Source organism: Drosophila subpulchrella, unplaced genomic scaffold (genome assembly GCF_014743375.2).
Source record: "Drosophila subpulchrella strain 33 F10 #4 breed RU33 unplaced genomic scaffold, RU_Dsub_v1.1 Primary Assembly Seq354, whole genome shotgun sequence".
Classification (NCBI taxonomy): Eukaryota; Metazoa; Arthropoda; class Insecta; order Diptera; family Drosophilidae; genus Drosophila; species Drosophila subpulchrella.
This window is the reverse complement of record NW_023665577.1, coordinates 4,142,748-4,164,857: the sequence shown is the minus strand read 5'-3', so window position 1 is coordinate 4,164,857 and position 22,110 is coordinate 4,142,748. Positions and strand designations below refer to the sequence as shown.

Below are 22,110 nucleotides of genomic sequence, written 5' to 3'. Positions count from 1 at the left end.
TTACGTAATGAGACCCGGGGCCAATGGCAAAGCCCTTTATTCTGGAATGCCTCATGCATTCGGTGCTTTAAACGATCATATTAATAGAACAGTCAGTAGTCGAAATGGAATAAATTGTAGGTTCCCTTTGTCGATATTCACCAAGGTCGTGACTGACCCAACACAAAGAAATCAAGGGAGGGGTGATTTTAATTAGCAATTCATTTATTTTTAGAAATTAATCTTAGATTTTTATAATGATACTTAAAGATCGTTCTGTCATTAAAAAGGTTCCATACTTACAGATTTGCGAAAGTACAATATGACTAAACTTTGGGTATAGTATCTAAAAATATTATATTATAAATTAAACATGGTATCAATTAAACATGGTATCCTTTTCTAACAGCCCAAACGGAAACATAAGGTTCCAAAAAAATATCTCTATAGTTTATTTGTGGACCTATCTTTCCAGAATAAGATACATTTTTTTAATTTAACACTACTATTTTAATTATAATTAAATGCAGATAAAAGTCGGCCATTTGATACGAGTAAGCACTTGCATTTGGCTTAGCCATAAATATATTCCGCCGTCCAAGTATGTCAACAACCGTTTAACCCCGGGCACAACCCGACTGCCTAACTGACTTATCAAATCTTCAAGTTAATTGCCAATTCTTAATTAGTGGCCTTTAAGCAGCGACGTTGCATAATCTGCAGAATGCAATTGCAACTAAGTGCAAGGCAACAAGCGGAAAATTGAACCTTAGCCAGAGCGTGGCGCGGACAGGCTAAATCCGCACAGGAATTAAATAAAAGTGCGGCAATTAAACGCAACTTGGTCGGCGTTAATCGCAGCGCCGTTGCTGTGAGAAATGCCAGGTGAAAAACGGCACACGCATCTCCCCAGCGAATTGAGACGGAGTCGGAGACCGAGGCTCAGATGGAGATGGAGACAGAGCCTCCGAGATGGAGGCTACGACTGTGACACTTGGATCTTGGATGGCCGGCGAATGGCGGAAGATGAGGCGATTAGGCCGAGAGTCAGGTCTGCACGGTGAGAAAATGCCCACCAAATTGGTTACGGACTTAGTCAGAACTCTTAATCGGATATAAATAAAACATACATATCTTATTTTAATTCCAAACAACAAATATCACAAATCTCGTTGGTGGGTTAGTATCTAGAAATACTTTATATTTAAGATTCCAAAATCCCAAATCACATATTAATATTAAAATTTATTAGATTTGCTTTATCACAAATATAAATGTAAGACAAAATAAAAATTCAACTACACTTTGATAGTTTTTATATTTTTATAAGAAAAAAGAATATTTCGAGGAAACCTACGTCCTGAATTATATGTTATAATAAATATTTTGATAATAATCATATTCCTTCTAGGAACACATAGTAGTGTTCATGCAAAAAACAGTAGAAAAAACATGAAAATGACATCATAGAATATTAATTTTGATTAAATGTGGTGAGCTATTTTAATAGTCAATACTTGATTTTAGAACTATTCTACAGGATATTCCTGTTTTTTTCTCTTAGTGTAAATCCCAAGTTGTTGGTGAATCGGGGAAGAAAGAAAGTTTGGCTGTGTGACCCGGCTACTGAGCCGTTGAGAAATGCACGCAGCGCCGGGAGAAGGCGAAATAGAGAGAGATTTGTGGGGAGAATGTAGCAATGCAAAGTAAGAGCCATAACTGAATGCAAAAATCAGGCAAATGGTAATAAAAATTAAAAATGCCGAGAGTGGAAAGCTGTTGCATTTTCCTGCCGTCTGCCTTTTTTTTCGCTGGCTGTGTGTGTAACTAACGGATAAGACTTGGAAAATTGACGCTGACAAGGCTTGGCCAAAGTGGCCAACGTTGCGTATGCTTAATCTGCCTATTTACATCGTTGCCCCCTCGTTCAGTCTCTTTTTTTGGTTTTTTTCCTTTTTTCTCGTGTGCGTGCAACTGTTGCCATGCTGTGACTATCATTAATTTTTCATACTCATAATCATCATCTAGTCAGCGCCGCGCTGAGTTTTCCTCTTATTTTTCGGTGTCAAAATGTTGTTTCTTCTTTCACATTTTTCACGCGATTTATGCACATTCTGCCCTGGCCTCCTGTTCTTCTCTCGCCGGAGTAAACCCATTTAGTTTCCATCTTCTGGACTCGCCAGCCCCTTGTTATCTGCCGTCGAATGTTTTACATGCAACATATCCTCCAAAATGGGTAGCCGCAAATTTGGGAAGGCTCCTTTTTTGGCTGGGTGTTGATATTTTGATAAATGTGCCATGAAATAAAATATGTGAGATGGGATTCCGGGGATAGGTCATTTCTGTACTTTAAGAAACTACGTTATTACCTAAGAAATACCTTTTTATTTTTTTAAAACCATGGTTTAAGTTAAGAATAAATTGTTTCTAGCCTTGTATGTGTTATATTGTACTTAAAGACTAGTTATAACCGGTAGTTATTTTATGACACACCCTATCGACAAAATTCGTAACACCCCCAGATGTTGTAATGAAATATTTTACGTAAAATAAACAAATTAAATATTTGAGTCGAATATAGTAATGGTTTTAAGTTAAGATGAAATTCAATTAAGGCTTTATGTGCCACTTTATTATTAAGGCGTAGTAATTTTAAACATTATTAGAAATAATTGTTTTAAGTTAAGATGAAATTAAATTGAGACTTTATGTGCCATTTTATTTTTAAATATTGTTTCTAAAAAAACATAATTTTCAATTTTAGTGTCTAACCAGGAGTAACACCCCCTATCAACCAATAACCTAACTACACCTGATTTTACCTTCAAATATTTTAAATAAAATAAAACAATATAAATATTTTGTATTATAAAACTGAGAAAAGCCTCTCATGTGCCAATTTCCATTGTAAATTGACCGGCAGCAAACACTTAGCGTTTTTACACATGTAAATAACTGGAGAGGCGGGATGTGCTAAAAGTGCGGCAATAAAATCGCATGGCAGAGTGGAAAAAAGCCCAAGTCTGGACAGATTCATCGGAGTCGAACAAAATCGTTAAATTAGTAGAAAATAGTGTGAAAAACGACGTGCACACACATGTGGCTGAAGGTGGGGAGTGGAATCTGTTAAGTAAAAGAAACTTTAAATGGCAATGGGATGGATTTCGGACGGCTGAATGCTTGAACGCTTGTACTACACAACCGAAGACAGTTTAATTACGGCGTGAAGTTGCGCACCGAGTCCGTTGTTTAACCCGCTTTGGCCCCCTGCCCCAAAAAACCCTACCCCTCCATTGGGTGGTTACGTTTCATAGACTTTTGTGCGATTTGTTTCCGCGCATCGAGATGAGATTTTAATGCAAGCGTGAATCATAAAATGCTCACTTGATGTGTTGGTGTCACTTCGGTTACTACCTTCCTTTATTTTTTACATACATCGACTCTTGGGTGAGTCTTAAAAGCCTGAAGTCTAAAACCCGTAAGCCTGAGTGGGTGACCATATAATAATGCATTGCGAATCTCGCCCAAGATGATTGTCGCTTTGTCTTCGCTTTGTGGGTTAGGGGTCAAGTGTTTGATGTTTAAGCAAAGGCTTTCGGTATCTTTTCCAAACTGGAGTTAGGATAGGTCACCTAGGCTGAGCGGTTGCATTAGATCTACCAAGTTAATTTCAATTTAGCAGTTCTACTTTAAAAAGAACTGAAAAGTTTGTTAGGCAAGTAATATGGATTTATTAAACCCATGCTTCAACTTTAAAAAAAAATTCAGTCAGTCGAAAGTGAAGCAAGTTTTATACGACCATAACTTACCATAAAAAGTTATTAAGAAGTATTCTCTGAAAAAAGTAAGCCACAATGACTTTACAAAATCGTTGTTAAGTATATTACCATCGATTGATTAATTAAGCTTCTTAATTGATCAAGAACCCTCCTTACACTGTCTGCAAAAGAGAAATCAAAGAATCCAGATTGTCAGATGGACATCCCATTAATTCAGCAATGACTAATTACTTTAAGTTACGACAAGACTGGCAACATTTTACGACCCCAAGGAGACCTGCAGCATTCAAATAAGACTCCTTGTGAACTCCAACAGGACCTCATGCCGTTTACACGATCATTAAAGCCGGGCTCCACTGGCCAAATGATCAACTGTCTGGTGGGTTAATAAATTAATTGCAGACGAGGGGGAAGAAATGGCCGGCTCATTAGATAGACTCCCAGCGATAAGAAAGAGTTGGAGTCCGCTTGATCGCTTTATTCAAGTGGTTGGTGGCGCATGCCGATGGCATTTTCCCCTTTTTTTCCACGTTTCCATCGATAACTCCGCAATTAACGAACTCAAGCGGTGGTCCAAGACCAAGAGCCATTTAATAAAGTTAGCATTTGTATAATGTCTTGTCAAAAATTTATTGGCATTTTTGCCAATATTTTGTCGGTTCAATCTACCAATCTTCGCGGTGTCCCACTCTCCGTATTGATCTGTTCCGCGATGGCGATGGCGATTTCGAATGTGATTGGGATCTCTGGCATGCTAACTCGAATGCCTTGAATGGAGTGGACTTTTGCTTGCTGGTTGCTGGTTTCTCAGTCTCCTAGTGTTGTGGAATCTTCTTCGTTTTCGAGGGGGAGTTGGCAATTAAGACACCGATTCGCGAGATCTCTGGCTGTCTGTTTAGTCCGTGATCGGTTGGGATTAAAGCCGAATAGTTTTCACCTTTTGTCTCATTCCGAATTGATTAAATTATGCAAATACTGGCGGTCTGCTCGAATAAAAAACAAAAATTGCAACTGTGACAAAAGGCGTTGCCATGCACGCTTGCCTGCATTTCCCTGTGGTTCCCACACCCCCAAAAAAAAGACAAGACCCGGCCAAAAAGCAAACCAAACCTCAAAAATGAATTTCAGTTTCCTAATTTCCATCAAACGGCGCTTTTTGTTTTTCGGTTTGCCATGGCAAAAAAGATTCTCATGTTGTCTTTGACTCGATGTCGTCTTGGTCGTCGACGTCCTCGTCTCCTAGTCATCGTCATCCACATCCACATCCACATCGTCATAGTCACAGTCATTGCCGGATTGCCGTTGTTGTTGTCGGCGGCGTCGGTGGATTTTCAATTTCTAATGTAGTGCACGTTACGCCCTGAAGGGATTTTTATTTTATACCATTTTTTTCCTGGCTTTACGGTTTTATTTATTTATGCTAGCGTTGCTGGGCTCCAAGGGTACAGTGGGTTTTGAGTGATAGAATTTATTATAATCCATAATAGTTATGGAAATTTGTAAAGTTAGAATATTATAATTTTCAAAATGAATAAGACAACCATCCACTGTTGGCCAGCCTGTACAATTAGATTGTCAAATATCAACATAAATCGCATTTAATTAATAGACCCATATTACATTACTGCAATAAATACTGAATGATCTAGGTTTTACCCCTTCCGAAGTGAGTAGTACAGTCATTTTATTATAGCGCTCATTTGTAAAATGTGACATATGTCAAAACATACTATTATTAAGTTAATAACGCAGAAATGTTCTTTGTCTAATAGCCCAAGTTCTGTAAAAATTGCAACATTCTCTCTTTAATACACACATCTTGAGATACATAAATGTTAGATCGCGCTGCTGGAAGACATATGGATTTTTGAGATATGGCACTGACTATTCTAGTACAATAGCTATACGTGTAAATATATTTTATAGTATTTTTTCTTGGATATCATTTTTGGAACGCCTCAATGTTCAATATACTTCACCACAGTGCCACATAAAGTTGTTGAAGGTATCCAAAAACGTCATTTGATGACAAACTTCAAAACTTGTGCATGCAATATGCCATTTTTTGTCGTCGTCGTCTTCTTATTTTTTCTATTGTTGGCCGAGAAGTAATTTTTGTTGTCGTTTTCATGATTGCTTTGGTCTAGTTGTTGTTGCCGGTGGTGCTAGTGGTACGGTGCTGGTGGTGCTGCACACTTTTAGTCATCACCATGTCAGCGAAGGCATCGAGAGTTCAGCCCGAATCCAAACAATCAAAATGATATGCAAATATATGTAAGAGTACCGCTACGAAAAAGGCGTGGGTTAATTGTGACTTTATCATGCGGCAGCGCGGCAAACGAATCGCAGCCAAGGGAAAATCGCAATCGAAAGGAAAAAATCAAATTTATTACAAATTTAAGCATAGAGACCGCGAATCGAGCGAACGGCGACGATGGCGATGGCGATGCGGCGAGTTATAGATTTCGTCATAGTATCTTTCGTATTCGTATCTTTTTTTTTCCCTGGCGAGACGTGAAAATTTGAAATAAACCTGTCAACGAACCACCAACGCCAATCGACTGGAAGATCGGATCGGGTCCCTTGCAGATGGTGTGTGAACTACGAACCCGCGGACCGCCCAGTCGGTGGGTGGGCGGCGCCAAAACTAAGCCACCAAATCGCTTCGAATCACATAAAACACATTAACACGGGGGCAGCACTGGGAACGGAAACTGTCGTTCCCATAGAGGCACCGCGCAGTTCCAATCCCAAGTTGCCAACTCAAATGCCCTGCAGTTGACCAAAGCGTGCTAAATTCCATATGTGCACTGGCAAAAATGTTTGTGGATCAGACAACGGGATCTCACAGATTAAAGTATTTAGAGCCAGCACTATAAATATACTTAAATTATAACGCATTTCCAATTGGGATTGTATTTTTCATCAGATAACTTTTAGATACAATTGATTTTAAGGCAGACCTATATACTGTTTTGGAACTTTCTAATGTTTGACTACTTCGCTAAGGACATTCAATGGTTCGGTAAAGTTTTTTTCTTGTTCATTTTTTAAAAATAATTAATCTCAAAGTTAAAATGATCTATAATGTTGTACCTCCTGTAAACTTTATTTATAATTGAAGGAGTAGCTACATTTCAGGTACTTTTTGGAAAGGGGCATATAAATTTATCCCTCACAGATATCATAAGTCTTTTGCCCGACTGTATCTATGCCAAAACAACGGTATGGTCGAGTCAGATCCAAAGTCAGCGGAACATATGCATCTTGTGAACTAGTGATCGACATGCGGATCCCCGAGGGACCTTAGACACACAGTTCCTGTCTGTAGAGCAGTCGAAAGCCGCGACCCACATATTCGGCATCGGTGCGGAAGGGCAGGATGATGGGACCAGCGGCCGTGTCCCTCACAACGGCGTGCATGGTGAAATCGTCGCTTTCCCGGCCATCATTGAACCTCTCCCCGCAAAGCGGTACCGAATTTATGGCTATGAAGTCGTCCGGACAGTTGAAGATCCCAGCTCCCGCCTGGCCATCGGAAATCAAATCGTTCTCGGCTTTTAAAAAGTCCATATTAATTTGAATACCTTTCAGAGATTTACTTTTGATACTCATACCCTCATCTTTGTTGATGATTTGAAAGTCGGGCTGATCGCCACCCAGTTGTTCAGTGTTATAAGCCACGCTGCACACATTCTTCAAGCGGGCCAGGCATATGGCATAGTTTAGATTGTTCTAGATCAGGAGAAACCCATTAAAATGAATTATATAGAAAATCATAAAGCTTACAAAATATGTAGCTTCTCGGTTGTCCACAATTGAACCATCTGTATCATAGTTGAATGATTTTATAAGACCCTCAGCATCGGGGAAATATTGCAGGCAATTATTAGGAGCCAGGTTATCCTCCAACTGAGTAACTTTTATATTAAAAGAACGCCCTCCTCCCGAGACCTTCATGAAAACCGAAAGATACACTTTGCCCTCGTTTGAGTCACCAACGTGGATATAAACTGCAATGGGATTGAATTGAATCCTTAAAATATTTTTCATTAAATGTAAATCTACTCACTATGCTGTCCCGTGTTGATGCCACACAGAATGGGTATCTGAAAATTGGAATTGTGCCCCGAGACTATAAATTGATCATCTATGCAATCACCATTGCTGGGACGACTTAGCTGGGGATCATGGAAAATCAATTAAGCTAAGGACTACGCATATGAGATTAGCTACTCCCACCTCGAACATCTGAAAATCCAGCCTCAACTGTTGCACTCCCTTCTTCACATTGATGATCAGCACACATATCATCATCTCCCGCACCGCATTCGGATAGTTGGGGCTCTCGAAGTAGAGGATCTGCTGGCTGGTGACATCGCCACATCCATTGACGACTGCAAGTGAAAGATGTTAGATCTTAGATCTTGGATATCGTGCAAATCGATTGGCGGACTTTCACTCACACACACAGCATACGCCCACGCCCTCGGCACAGCTCTCGGTGGGAATCCCCCCGAGGCTCTTGCACTCGAACTCGTGGTAGCAGACGCCCTCCATGCTCCGGATGTCGCCCATGGACACACTGCACTTGGTGTTGGGGAACTTGATCACCTCGAACAGACTGAGGAAGCCCTTGCCCTTCGAGCGCGGTGCATTGGGTTTCTTGAGGATGAGATTCGCCTCGATGGGCGAGCCGAAGAGGAGGTTCTTCAGGGCCTGATGGGGCTGCATAATGGAGGTCTTGGTGCTGGATGGTGGTGTGGGCGGTGGCGGTCTCATCGAGGGTTTCGTACTGGGCCGGGGACTGGGCATCATTCCTGGCGAATTACTCGGAGTGGGCATCATCATCGAATCCGTAGCTGGTGGAGGTGAAGGTTCCTAAAAGAAGAAGTTAAAGAATAGGTTCCCAAATAAATATGTAATAGATAATATGTGAAGAATGTTTAATAGAACTTATTTTTATATGTTGAGAACTTTTATATTATTATCTAGACACACCTCTTAAGTAATAAAATGTGGAATGTACATGTTTTAAAATTTCCATGGTACATTATGAACCCTATTCAATAGTTTACAGCAAATTTCTTTATAAAATTTCGAAAAACTGACCAGATGTCTTATGAAATGCATCAAATCTAATCTCATTTCGGTAATCCGATTTGTTTTTTGAACATATAAATTTAAAGTGGCATGCCATTTTCAGTTATTTCAAAATCAGTGTCATATTGCTAAAACTTGTGTTTGGTAAGTGAATCAGTAGAATTTACTCCACTTTTTCCTAACATTCTAGCTCTGTGGCTCATACTTGGTACCTCTGTTGGTGCCACGGTCGTACGCATGGGTATCTCTTCTTCCTCCGGCTGTGTGGGAGCTGGATCAGGTGGTGGAGTCGCGGGAGTTGGCATGGGCATGGGCATAGGTTCCTCCATTTCACCCATTCCCCCATCCTCGCCCTGCTGCTGGGCCACCTTGTGGAGGTGGAAGCCCGGCTGATATCGCATGGTGTACTGGAATCCAATGCCCTCCATTTTCATGCCACCGGGACGCGAGGAATGCGAGTGGCCACGCCTGCTCCTGCGCAGATCGCCCATTGTCACAAAGTCGGAGGCGTTGTTCCCATCGGCCACGCCCACATAATAGAGCGTCAAAACGAAAGCGCTTATCAACGCATCGGAACGCTTTGACAACATTATTAACGGAAATTCACGCGGCGACTGTTGCAGATGTTGCACTTGCAACTAAAATTGCTGCTGCTGTCGCATGTTGCTGCTTTTGCTGCTGCTGCTGCTCGTGTTGCATCTTTCTTTGGCTTTATTAGAGCATTAATTGTCGCCTTTCCAGCATTTTCAACCTTCACTTTTGCAGCAACAATCAAACAACAAGTCACGCTACTCTGATTGCACTTGTGATGTTGCTGTTGCTGCTGTGAGTGGAGTTGCTGTGGGTAACAGGGTAAATGTTATGTGAGGTATTCCAGTAAGCTCTTTCGGAATTTGTGTTAATTTTAAATGAGAAATTAAATGGCCAGAGTGCTGAGCGCCATAAAACAGTATGGAAAAAAAACACTTGCGAAATGCACACTTCATTAGCAGTCGTAGATTTGTGAAATCCAGCTAAATGCTAACGAGAATATCGGATTGCAGCAACGATCTATAAATTAGGATAGTCTATGCCTGGCCATCATTGAAAGTCGAATAAGACTTTCATAATTAATAATTCCTAACGTCAGCCGACGCAATCACCAATCGATTATGCAAATGGGGTCGATGATGTCTCATATTTGCAAACACGGAATGCTTCGAAATTGAAATCGATTTAATTGCAAAATCAAAGAGCACTAGACGCGAAACGAAAATCGAAAACATTTAGCAGCTTTTTATGCACACGTTCGAGTGCATCAGCATCTCATCTCATGGTAATGATCATCATCATCATCATAAGATCATGGGATGATCGGAGTGCTCTCAGAGCCACATGCATCATGCACAACAAGGTTAAAAATTGTTAATTGCTGCTGCGACGAACGTCAAACGCCAGCAACACTGCAATTGGTATTATTATGCACCGCAGCAACAAAAGTAGCTAGTTGCTAGTTGCTGGTTACTAGCAACTCCCATTTGGCGTTGGCGTCTCCAGCTGCTGGCAAAAAAATAACTATAAATAATTGCGCACTTGACAAATAAAGCTGTGAGGCCTGACTATGGAAAATATGATGAGCGAGTCGGTAGAAAAAAGATTAAAATGCCTTTTTTCGCTGAATGCAGATACATTTGACAGACGCGACAATGCGGGCGTTTAGCTTTAAAGATTATCATTATGAGCGGTTAGTTTTAATGAGCGAGTGAGGCTGGTCGAGGGGCGTATTTGGAATTTCGTGATTGATGCTCAACGTAGTCGAAATGAATTTGCAATTAATCATGATCGGGGCTAGAGCTTCCATTTATTTAGCATACGAGAATAATCAATTATTGGTTTGCCGATGCTTGTTGTTTTGTAGTTTCGAAAGTATTCATACATGCTTTGTTCTAGAAATGCTTTGATATTGTGAAAGTAATTAATGGAGGATATGCTATATAACGATTAAAAGCTTAGATAGGCCTAACTATAATTGTAACTGTATAATTAACATTTTTCAAATATTTAATTAGTTTATAGGTACATAATATTATTTAAAATTTATTAAAATCTTTAAAATGTATACTAAACTATACTATCTGCTATGTATCATTGTGGAAATGTATTTTTGATTAATCCTTAGAAAGAACAAGACCACTTTACATGCCCGTGAGCCTGATAAACTTCACTTGTTTGCGTAGCACTCCAGCTTCTGCTACATCTCCGACTTAAGATCCACCTCAATCCACACATCCACCCATCCTCATCAGCGAAGTCTGCCCCGCAGTCTGCTTGGACCACAAAACAAACCAAAGCAAGGAAAGGCAAAGACCAAAACCGAACCAAAACGAACCCAACCCAATCAAACCACACGTACAGACAATTCCCGTCCATTAATTGAATCAAATCGAACGTTACGCATGCGTCATGGCGAAATGACAAAGGGAGCCGCCAGCACCGCCACCGCACCACCTAAACCACTGGAAAACCCACTGGAGGAGGCTCACACATGCAGATGATGATGACGACGATGATGGTGGATCTCCCCGCCTAGACTGCCCCTCCAGATCCCCTCCACATACCCCTCCTAAGCCTTGTGTACACAATATTGTTAAAGCTATTACTTCATGTTGTGTTATGTTTTTGTATACTGGGCAAAGTGGAAATCGCAGTTGGAGCGAGACTTCTAAAACTTCTGAAAAGTAGAGGGGAGTTCTAGGAGCTAAGTGGAGGTGGTGCAGGGCAGGAGTGGCGACCAAATCAAACTGCCCAACCATCCCGAGTAGTGGGTAAAGCCCACTTAATTGACGTTTAGTGGACACTCGAATGCAAATGCTACAACGGGTAAAAAGTTCCAGGGAGTACACTGAGAAAGAATGTTAAGGAATTATAAAATATTTTAAGATAAGATTAAAGTTCTTTCAATTTAACCTTAATGTCATAGATATGGAGGTGGTTCTCAAAACATGATTTTAGATTATAATAATCAAAATCGTTCTTCTTTGAACTTTAATGGTCATTTTAGATAGAGGTTTAATAGTTATTAATCCTGTTATTTATTAGGTCTGTACCGGTTTTAACTTTTGAGTCCTAACATGGTATTTTTATTTCGGTTCAAACGTAGTTTTCTTAGAGAAAAGTAATTATTTAATAATATTACTTTTCTTAACGGTTCAGATTATATTGGTGAAGAATATTTTGGAAGTTTCATAAGAAACGGATTCAAATTTTTTGATGGAAAAATCCGAATGTTATTCTTAACACATTGTCATAACACACTTTGGTGCTTCATTGACTTCCATATATAGACCTTTTTTCATGCTAGTTTTTAATGAGCCCATACTTTTTCCAGTGCATCGATTGGCAGCAGCGAGTGTCGGCCTGGTGGATGCTGCGTGGATTCGGCGGGCGCGATTCTCATCAGTGCTATAAGTAGTTTTCCTTTTCGAACTCGAATGTAGAAGTCTGTGACTCCGGCCACATTCTAATGCATAAGCCCCCAACCTCCAGCCCAATCGCCGCCCAATGATGACGTTGATAATGAGCATGTTGCCCAGTTGCCATTCCTGCTCATGATTTCTGAAGATGCGACTGCAGCAGAAGTAGCCGCAGAAGTAGCTAAAGCCAGACATCATTACAATATAATTGATGGGTTATAGCCGGCTAACGGTAAAGCCAAAATGTTTCCTTTTTTACTCATTCGAGTATTTTTTGGACGGTTTGGAAGCTGTGGAAGCCAGTTTTTGGTTTGGAAATTATCATTGTTCCGCATGACAGCTGAGAAGTTGTGCGTATGGGCTTAAAGTATGAATATGGAAAATGGTTATAATGCCGCCAAATCGGGTGGGTAATGTGAGCGGTTGACATAGAAAACTACTTAGGATTGGGTGGCAAAGAGAGAACTGGTAGGACTTGGATGAAAGCTTCATGGGACGTTGGCCAATGGGAGGTCAATAAAATAAATATTTATGGTTGAGCTTATCCAACAAAACCAGTTCTATAGAACAGGTGGCAATTAATAAAATCTCTCTTCTCAATTCAAATGTTTATTGAATCCCATAGCATTAATAATTTTAAAGACAATGATTATAAGGATGATCAATTTAATGCAGAATAATTATTTTTATATTAATATATGTCATTTTCATAAGTTCAATGACATTTTGGATTTTTTGTTTCTAAAATATTTGTATCTGTTTTTGTTTGGCAGCTTAAATGGGTTCATAATATGAACATCATATACTCCTGGTAAGTTTTCTTTTTTAAACTTCTGTACATGTATCATTTCTTATGACCAGTTAAAGTCGAAAATCGTAACAAAAACTTTCGAGAACCTCCTCCTATATACCAAATCAACCAAAACGGCATCAATTTCTTGCAGAATTCAAATAAAAACCCCATTAATTTCAATGTCATTTGGCGCTGGAGCAAAAAGCAAAAGGCCAAGAGCACTGAAAGTGTATCTTAAAAACCGTATCAGTATCTGTATCTGTAGCACATCGAATCCAAATCGAAGCGTTTAAGCAAAAAACGCCAGAAATTACAGCAAAACATTTGCGGTTACCGCATTTTTTTATTTTTCGTTGAGGTCTTAGCCATAATGCCGCCTAAACCGCAGCTGTGTCGGCTATTTTTTCCTTTTCTTGCCTTCAGATACGCTGCACGCACCACAATGGAGATGTGAATGAGGATGAGGATCTCGGCGGAAAGGATCGAAATCGGGATGTGGAAGGGGCAAGGTGGAGGCCAGAAAGGTAAACTGCATTCGATTGGGCTGATGGCCATAAATGGTGCGCTAATTAAATGCTTTATTAACATAATGAAATGCAGCACGGCTTGGCATAGAAGGCACAACCTGATCCCTTAAAGGTTGAATAAATTAAAATACATTTCTTAAATATTTATCTTGTGAATTAAAATGTTTTTTTACGTTCTCCAGTCGTTGTTATCAGCACAAAAAAATGTGTGTAAGTTTTTATCCGCAAATGCAAACATAAAAAATGTTTATCTTAAAATATCAATGTAAATAATATAAATAAAAATAAATATAAAAATGTATTTACAAAAATTTGTATTTTTACACAATTAAAAGAAAGGTATTTATGAAGAAATTGGATTAAGAACATCTTAAAAAGGATTAATCCATATAAAAAAATTTTCCAATATTATTTCTGCAAATTGCAGGGTTAACTGGCATAAGAAGGGTTTTAAATTTATGGTAGCGCTCCCTGAAGTGCTTCTTGGCCAAGACCGATATTTTGGGCTAATCTTCAACGGTCATTTAGCCTTGGGTCGTTGGTTATTTCGTTTCTCGAAGCAGGGCATGCAAAATTAGGACCGAAAAAGGATGCGAGGCGGAAGCTTGGCCAAAACTCTGGCCGCCAGATTGTTACCGTTGCCTTTTCGGCTTTTTGCCCTGTTGGCCGGGCAACACTTGTTGGCCTGACCTGGAGCCTTTGTTTTCGGGGGACTCCGGAGTCCGGTGTGCGTTTATCTTGCGGTTCCTTTTTTTTTCGGGGGTCTCACACACTCCACGCCATTGATCACGATCCATAATGAGCGATAACTGCAGTTGGGCTCTTTTTTCGGGGGCTTTTGTTAGGTCCTGAGATTGAGAGCGGTATTTTATTTTTGCAGCGCGCTTTTTTCTATGTTACGTATCTGGCGGATACATTAAATATCCGCATATCGTTGGCCAGCATGTAGCGGCATTTTTTGTTTGTCTCTTGGTAAATTAAACTGTTAACTTGCCATGTTTAGCTGCCATTGTTCGGCGGACCGGCTGACATTGTTTTGGCCGCAGCTCCTTGGGCCGACCGCTCGTGGGTTACATATGTCTTTCGGGGGATCGAGTATCTGTATCTGTATCGCTATCTAATCGCTTTCTAATGGTCTCCGCCAGCCACGGCGATCTATGTTAGCTGTCAGTCGGTCTTGTTTGCCAAATAGATTTTTTCCCTCTTAAACATATTAATAAATTAGAAAATGTTTTTTCTCTTCGCTGTCGCCGCTGCTGTGGCTGCCTGATTTTTTCTAACTGGCCTTTAAACTTTAATGCATGGAGAATTGCATGTCGATCGTTGGAATAACAAACCTTCAAAATTAAGTTGTCTTGGTTTATTTATGTTTAATTACTGGCTTCTGACTTGAGGGGTTTTTTCTGCAACTATCCGTAATTAATTACCGTCTGAAGTGTGATGAACTTTAAGCGGTTTTTGATAGCGAACGGCGTTTTTAACGCCGCGGATCGATTTGGATTCAAGCAGATTCTTCAACTCCGTGGACCATTCATCAATGAGTGAGTGTGGTCGCAGGTAATCGTGAGAAAATCGTAAATTTTCTATTAGTTGAATGTTTCCATCTGCGCTGCCGAAAGGAAAACTCATGCATGTCTAATATACTCATCTGCATCTGGCTGGATTTCCCTCGAACTTCCTCCGAGAGCCAGAGAAAAATTACACCCAATATGTTAGAGTCGTACATCAAGTATTTAGCAACTTTCTAACCATCTGCATAATAAATTGAATACATCAGAAACTATAAATAATTGCCAACAACTGCAGGTCCCATCCGGCAGCGATTCGCTCACCAAAATGAAGAAATTTTGCCAGAATTTCGGGATTTGTGCGTGCGGCTAACCCCAAGATGAAGATGAAGGCGAAGGCTAATGGCCCCCAAACGACCGCAACGACAGGCATTTACAAGTTGGCCAACTGTGCGCGACAAGTGCAGAAAAGTGGCAATAAACGTATACAGGTACATCCTCGATACCCTTTAGTAATCCATTGTTAACCCACTGCATTCTAAACAAAGCGATCTCGATTCTATGTTTCAAACTTTAATAGTAAAATGTATCAAATGTATCATAACAAAATTACAAATTTTAAAGAATGTAATATTAATTACTGGTAACTATGTAAGTAGGTACAATAATTTAAGATTTTAGTTGAAATAGCTTAATGTCTAGTAAGAACTTTACATTTATATTATAACTGCTCAAACTTTTAATTGCACATGGTATATAATTATAATATTAGCTTGTATGAAATTACATACTTTTGGTATGTAAAAACTATCTAAGTCAAATACAAACAAGTGTAAAAAATCCTGCGAGCTTAAAAGTTTGACCATGTTTCAAAAACAATATTGAGGAACTTTTATATTATTTCTAATTAAGATGTTCTTAATGAAAGACCACAATGAAGTCAGGAATTTGGATTTTAACGTATTTAATAATCTATGAAAAACGTCTTCTATATTTTAGCCCATAATACTATTGAAATGTATTACGATCTATACGTTCTAACTAAAATGTGTCTATTACCAAAACTAGCTTCCTTGAAGGCTTCTTCTAGCGCAGATGTAGTGCATTCAGTGCGTCCACCTGACCGCATCCGTCCTTCCTGCCGGTTGAGCTTCAGAAGTGTGTGCCACAAGCCAGGAGATGACCGCGACAACAGCAACTTTGGCGACTGCAAGAGCAATATCAAGGCAACAGCAACAACGGCAACAGCAGCAACGGGGGACAGAGGCAATCGGCCAAACTGTCAGACATTGTGCGTTGTGTGCCAAAAGAGCAACCGCAAGAGCAACAGCAACAGCTACGGCAACAGCAACTGCAACACAAGAGCAACAGACAGCCAAGAGACAACGGACAAGCAACAGGCGCAAGTCAAGTGAATGGCCAATGACCACCAAATTGGCAGTAAAGCATACAAAAATAACTTCAAATGGTCAAAAGGTTAACAAAATCAAGCGGAGAACAAGAGGAGACAGCCAGGATGCTGCTGCAGCTGCACGCTCAACATGTTGCCAGCATTCCGTCAGAGGCAGCGGCAACTGTTGCCGGTGTGCCTGTTGCAACAACGAAGCCACGGCCGCAGCAACAGCAACATAATCCCCCAGCCAGTGCGCAACGAAAAAATGATTAATGAGTTGCCTCATTACCTGGCGAAAATCAATGTCTTGCGCATATTCTGTGGGCCAAGAACCCGAAGCGAAGGCCCAAACCTGTCGCAAGTTGGCCATGTTGCTGTTGCTGCTGTCGTCGTTGTTTGTCGCATAATAAATCGATCATAATTCTCGGCCGAGACTCAAATATCGCATGTGTCGACGCTGATTTCGATGTGGCTGTTGATTCTGATTCTGATCTGGGACCAGGGACAATCAGCTCCTGTCGCACACGACAACAAGCAGCAGCAACAGCAGCAACACACCAGCAACATGAGCAACATGTGAGTGATCCGAGATGATATTGGCCCCTTTTCGATGCCTTTTTTTCGCCTTTAATTGCAGTCGTGCGCCTCTGTCCTGGCAACCCATCTGGCTGGCCCTGCTGACTGATTTTATTTATTAAACTGTTGACATTCTGTGTTGCCGCCGCTGGCGCCTTTGATAGCCATCAGTCGATATCTGGCCAATATCGAACGAGAGGAGTGGCGCCTCCGATTTATGGCCACTTGCATTATTGATTAACTTCGTGGCCAGGTTGTGACTTATTGGTGAGGATTCTCTCTTAAGAACCAAATATATCAGTGGATTATTCCGAGGTAAATAAGATACCTCATACCGGAGATTGAGTCACATTTTTTTATCTCCCGTTCGATAAAGTGAAAGTGTGAAATCGTAAATGGAAAACTATTTAATCAATGATTACACAAAACGTACTCGCTCAGATATGAATTATTACTATCATTACACAATATTATTTATTTAAAAACAGAGAGGCCAATAAACCGATGCGATTGAACTCTTTATCGCCGCCTTATCTACACTCCAGTGCAACTATGTAAATATGGTAAATCTATAAAGACGAACGGCAGTGCCAAATTGAACTTGAGAACTTGATGGAATGGGGAGGGGACAATTCTACGATTTATGGCCGCTTTATCGGATTCCCAAGAGTGACTGGTTAAGGTTTACCTTTCCCACATCGAGTGAATATTTCCCGGTATCTATGGCGACTATTTCAGACTATTTGATCTTAGGGGGGATTGTAATAAACCGAAGACCGAAATATTAAAGTCAACAGCACGGAGTTGCTTGTGGTTTCCATAGCTGTTGCTGTTGCATGTTGCTGGTGGCTGGTGGCTGGTTGCTGTTGTCGGCAGCAACAGCAGCAGTGCAAACAAGTTGAATGGCATCCAGAGATGAGCATAAAGGGGGGCAGGGAGAAAATCCAAGGGCCTGTGTACTGCCAACAGCAGTTTGATTGTTATTGCCAATGAATGAATGCACTTGCTCTGAGGATTTGTCTGCCAGACAACGGCCAACTTATGAGTTTCCATCTTCAGCTCCCGATCCAGCTTGGTTGCCCCAAGGGTTGTGGCACCACATTTTGCGGTCTGCAGTTGCAGCTTCTGCTGATTCTGCTGCTCCATCCATTGTTTCCCCATCTCAAATGCGATGGTGTTGCTCCTGCGTAAGCCTGCAGGGGGTGTTTATGCTGTTTGTTGTTTGCCGTTTCGCAACTGTGTGTTTGCCAATGAATTGGCTGCAAACAACATTTCCGTTTTGGCCATTATATGGCGCCCACTCCGCCAACATGGTTGAGCATTATGACCGGAGGAGATACATGCATTTGTAACTCCCCGACATTTTCACACATTTCCGCGGTGTGGGTGAGCAGCAGTTGGCTGGCAAAAGGATTGCCCTTGCATTATCCTTGTTCATTTCCCTTATGCTTTTATTGTTGATGATTTATTGATGTCCCTTTGTTGTGGGCGCCGTGGAGGTTTTCCATCAACCTTTTTTTTATAAAGGGGTTGGACACAAATTGATGGAGTATAAGCGTTGACACTTTAAGGGGTCGAAAAGCTATCAAATTAAAAATTAAATTAATGGAGTATTTGTGCTTTAAAGGTTTTTGAATATTTATTTTTTTCCGACCTTCATCTTAATTTAACATAAAGACTTTTTCCATAATTTATGCTTAAACATGGTGTTCTGAATTTTTGTATTTTACTTACGTTTCTTATTTATTAATCAGAAATGGATAGATCTTTTCTGGCTACAATGATTTATCTTTAGTTCATTTAATAATTCCAAAGGTCTTACGGTATCACAAAGTAATATATAATTGATTAATACTACTATAAGGGACCTAAAAGATATCCAGTAAAAAACATAAAAGGATTACCTATAATGCCACTTTAAAATATTTTCAATTTGTACTTGTTTTTTTCTTAAGAACAAACTTTATAAATAATTGATTAATTTTATTTCAATGGTCAAAAAGATGTTAAATTAAAATAAGTCTTTAGGCTATTGTAGAGTATTATGAAATTCTACTTTTTGGGAAACTCTTAATCATATATTAAGTTAAGAACCTTTGTAAAAATCATTCTAGCTTAAACTTTAAAGTAAGGGATACAACTTTTAGTGCTTTGAGTCGCATATACTAATTACTACGTTTTATCTCTGTCGCATTACAAAGAACACACGTAATCAATAGCTGATTAATTTTAATTTTATGGGATCCAAATTGAAATGATATTACATATCTGTTTTTCAGAATTTCAACACCTTCGCCAGACAAAAGCATACGCTTCGCATGCTGTAACTGCCGCAGCAATTGCCCATTGTTTCGGGTATCCTGGCAACCGGCAGCACATAACTACATAAATTAACGGACTTTGGCGCTCGATTCCTGGAGGAGGTCGACGGGATGGGATCGGAGCAGAGCTGGAGGATGGCGCAGTGTCGACAGCAGGAATCGCCATCAGTTCTCCAATTGATTTTCGAAACCACTTTGCTGGTGGGCCCGAACTCAGGAACGGAACACTGCGGCAGTAACTGGACAACGGACATTGGACATCGAACATTTGAAACAATGGGGCAGCAGCATAACAAGGGGTATTGTGTGCACATATTGAATGAATTGCCTTTGGCTTTTATTTCAGCTTTTTTCTGGGGCTGCCGGCACCAGTTTGGCTTTGTCCTGGCCGAGGAAACAGTTCGATTGCGGGGAGAAAATGAAATCAAAGTCGTATCAATTGAAACCTGTTTCGATGTCGTTGTTAACACATGTTTACCGAGCGTCGCCAAATTGCCAAAGAAAATACACTAAACACTGAGGAAGAAAACCAGACCAAGCATCTAATTCCTTAAGCCAAATTTTTCTATCCAAACATGTTTTTAAATAACTTTAAACAGAATCATAAGCAAACAGTTTTAATATTTTATGCCTTATCAATTAATTATTTGTATGTCAATCATTTATTCCTTAACAAATAAAAAAAACTTTGTATCCTTTTTGAATGTTTCATGATAGTTTCTTGTACAATCTAGTTACCTGTAAGCCAAACCAAAAGTAGAAAGTAGTAGGCTTTGAATTTCCTGGCCAATTGCGTCTGGCACTTCGTTCACTAACACCAGTCACATTTAACTTATATTTCGTATAATAACCAAGCCACATTTTAACTGAAAAAAAACTCTAAAATTTCGGTGGACAAAGTGGACGAACATGTCCAATCTACAAGATGTGCCACTCGCCGATCCCGAAGTTCTGCCGGTTGATGGCTCCGATGTGACCCCCGCGCCCAAATCCAGTTCGCTGAAGCGCTTCTTTAAGATCAGCAAGAAGCCGCTGATGCGGGACCAAGTGGAGGAAGTGAGCGAGACCTCCTCCCAGGACCACAAGGAGCTGGGCAGGTCCAACACGATAAGTCGGTTCTTCACCCGCCTGAAGGGATCAAGCAAAGGTAAGGGTTGTCGCAATAATATATTTTGACATTAGAAAAAGAATGTTATTCCGAATTAATATTTCTTAATAACAGAGGCTCTTCTAGCTAATTCGAGTTCTAGTTGAATAACTAATAACTTTTCTTGCCAGATGGCCAGGAGCAATCCAGCTCAGTAACCGATGCCGGGCAGCATGAGAAGCCGTTGCCAAATGTGAAGCCCACCATAAAGACATCAATATCATCCTACTGGAAGCTTCTATTCCATCGCCAAAAAAACCCGCGTCAAAATGCGGGCTTCGGACTGTCCAATAATGTGGAGAACGTGGAATCGGAAGAGGTCCACGAACTGCAGCCGGTAAACCATGAATCTGAAACCGATTGTCAATCGAGTCCCAAGATAGAAGATTCCGAAATTGAGGACTACACGTCGGATCCGGCTCTGGAACCACCAATTGCGTTGGCCAAAAAAAGTGTGGCCAACAAGGCTTCTGGACAGGAGGCTTTTAGCGCATTGGAGGGCGGTCAGTTGTCCATTGCGGAAGCCGAGATTGAGGACTCCATTCAGCCAGCTCCCACTTTTGTTAATCAATTCAAATAGGATATATACGAAAGGATCTAATATAACTCTCGTTCTCTAGGCCACTGCTCATAAATCTGAAAGTGTTCTGCCCCTACACTACACAGTCCACTCTGTAAACATTTCAAGGATTCAAGATATTTCCCCTTACATTCAAAGACCACAAACATCTCCGCATTAATTCCACAAATTATAATTTCCAACTTACAATAAACACAAGCACACTCGAAATATATGTTAAAACGTATTTATTCTGATGATTTATCATCCTGGTCAGCAAGCCCATCCATTTCTACCCGTCAATGGGGTCACAAAGTTCAGTTAAATCGGTTGTTAAAATGTCTACACTTCGAGTTTCGATTTCCAGACCGAGTTTAACGTTTTTGGTTGCACACATTGGGGTTAAAAGGTGCCGCATAAGCCAGACAACGTGCTGTACAACCCCTAGATTTTTTCGAGGTTTTCACTTTCGAGGGAAGCCTTAGAATGAGACACCCCCAAATAAGTTGGCTAACTAAAATCTGTAATGAGTATTTAATTGTTGGACGGTGTGGTTTAAAAAGGGGTGCCAAAAGATTTATTACAATTTTACCTTACATTCTAGTGACTTGTAAAATGTTCGGCTGACCGTAATTAATTTAAATGGCGTTTCATGAGTTGTGATTTATTTTTCATCATTTTTATTAAACAAATTAATTGTTAGGGCATTTTCAGACCTTATATATCTGAGGCCTTAACAAATCTCCACATCAAACCGTGGAAAGTCTCCAACAGATACCAGTTGCATATCAAGGATAAACAGCTGGGAAGTATTTACAAACATTTAGCACAATCTGCGCAAACTCCCGACCCGGCTAGAAATAGTAAATATTTACAACGGCTAGACCAAAACAAACACTTGTTGAAAATCGACCGGTAAGTGCGGAAAATGTGAGATAAACACGCGATATGCGCATGTCCTACTTCGGAACAG

The 22,110-nt window shown here is 40.3% G+C and overlaps 2 protein-coding genes across 2 annotated transcripts; one reads left to right on the top strand and one right to left on the bottom strand.

Moving 5' to 3' along the window:
* Nucleotides 1-7,064: 7,064 nt before the first annotated feature.
* Nucleotides 7,065-9,451, bottom strand: LOC119560235. Its single transcript, XM_037873597.1, has 7 exons — nucleotides 9,074-9,451; nucleotides 8,225-8,639; nucleotides 8,001-8,155; nucleotides 7,831-7,939; nucleotides 7,548-7,771; nucleotides 7,376-7,493; nucleotides 7,065-7,315 (listed from the first exon to the last, which is right to left on the bottom strand). The coding sequence occupies exons 1-7, from the start codon at nucleotides 9,449-9,451 to the stop codon at nucleotides 7,065-7,067; spliced, it is 1,650 nt and encodes a 549-aa protein (XP_037729525.1).
* A 10,778-nt stretch (nucleotides 9,452-20,229) lies between these two features.
* On the top strand, nucleotides 20,230-21,372 carry LOC119560526. The gene is made up of 2 exons (XM_037874002.1): nucleotides 20,230-20,578; nucleotides 20,710-21,372. The coding sequence occupies exons 1-2, from the start codon at nucleotides 20,341-20,343 to the stop codon at nucleotides 21,156-21,158; spliced, it is 687 nt and encodes a 228-aa protein (XP_037729930.1). The 5' UTR covers nucleotides 20,230-20,340; the 3' UTR covers nucleotides 21,159-21,372.
* The last annotated feature ends 738 nt before the right edge of the window (nucleotides 21,373-22,110 follow it).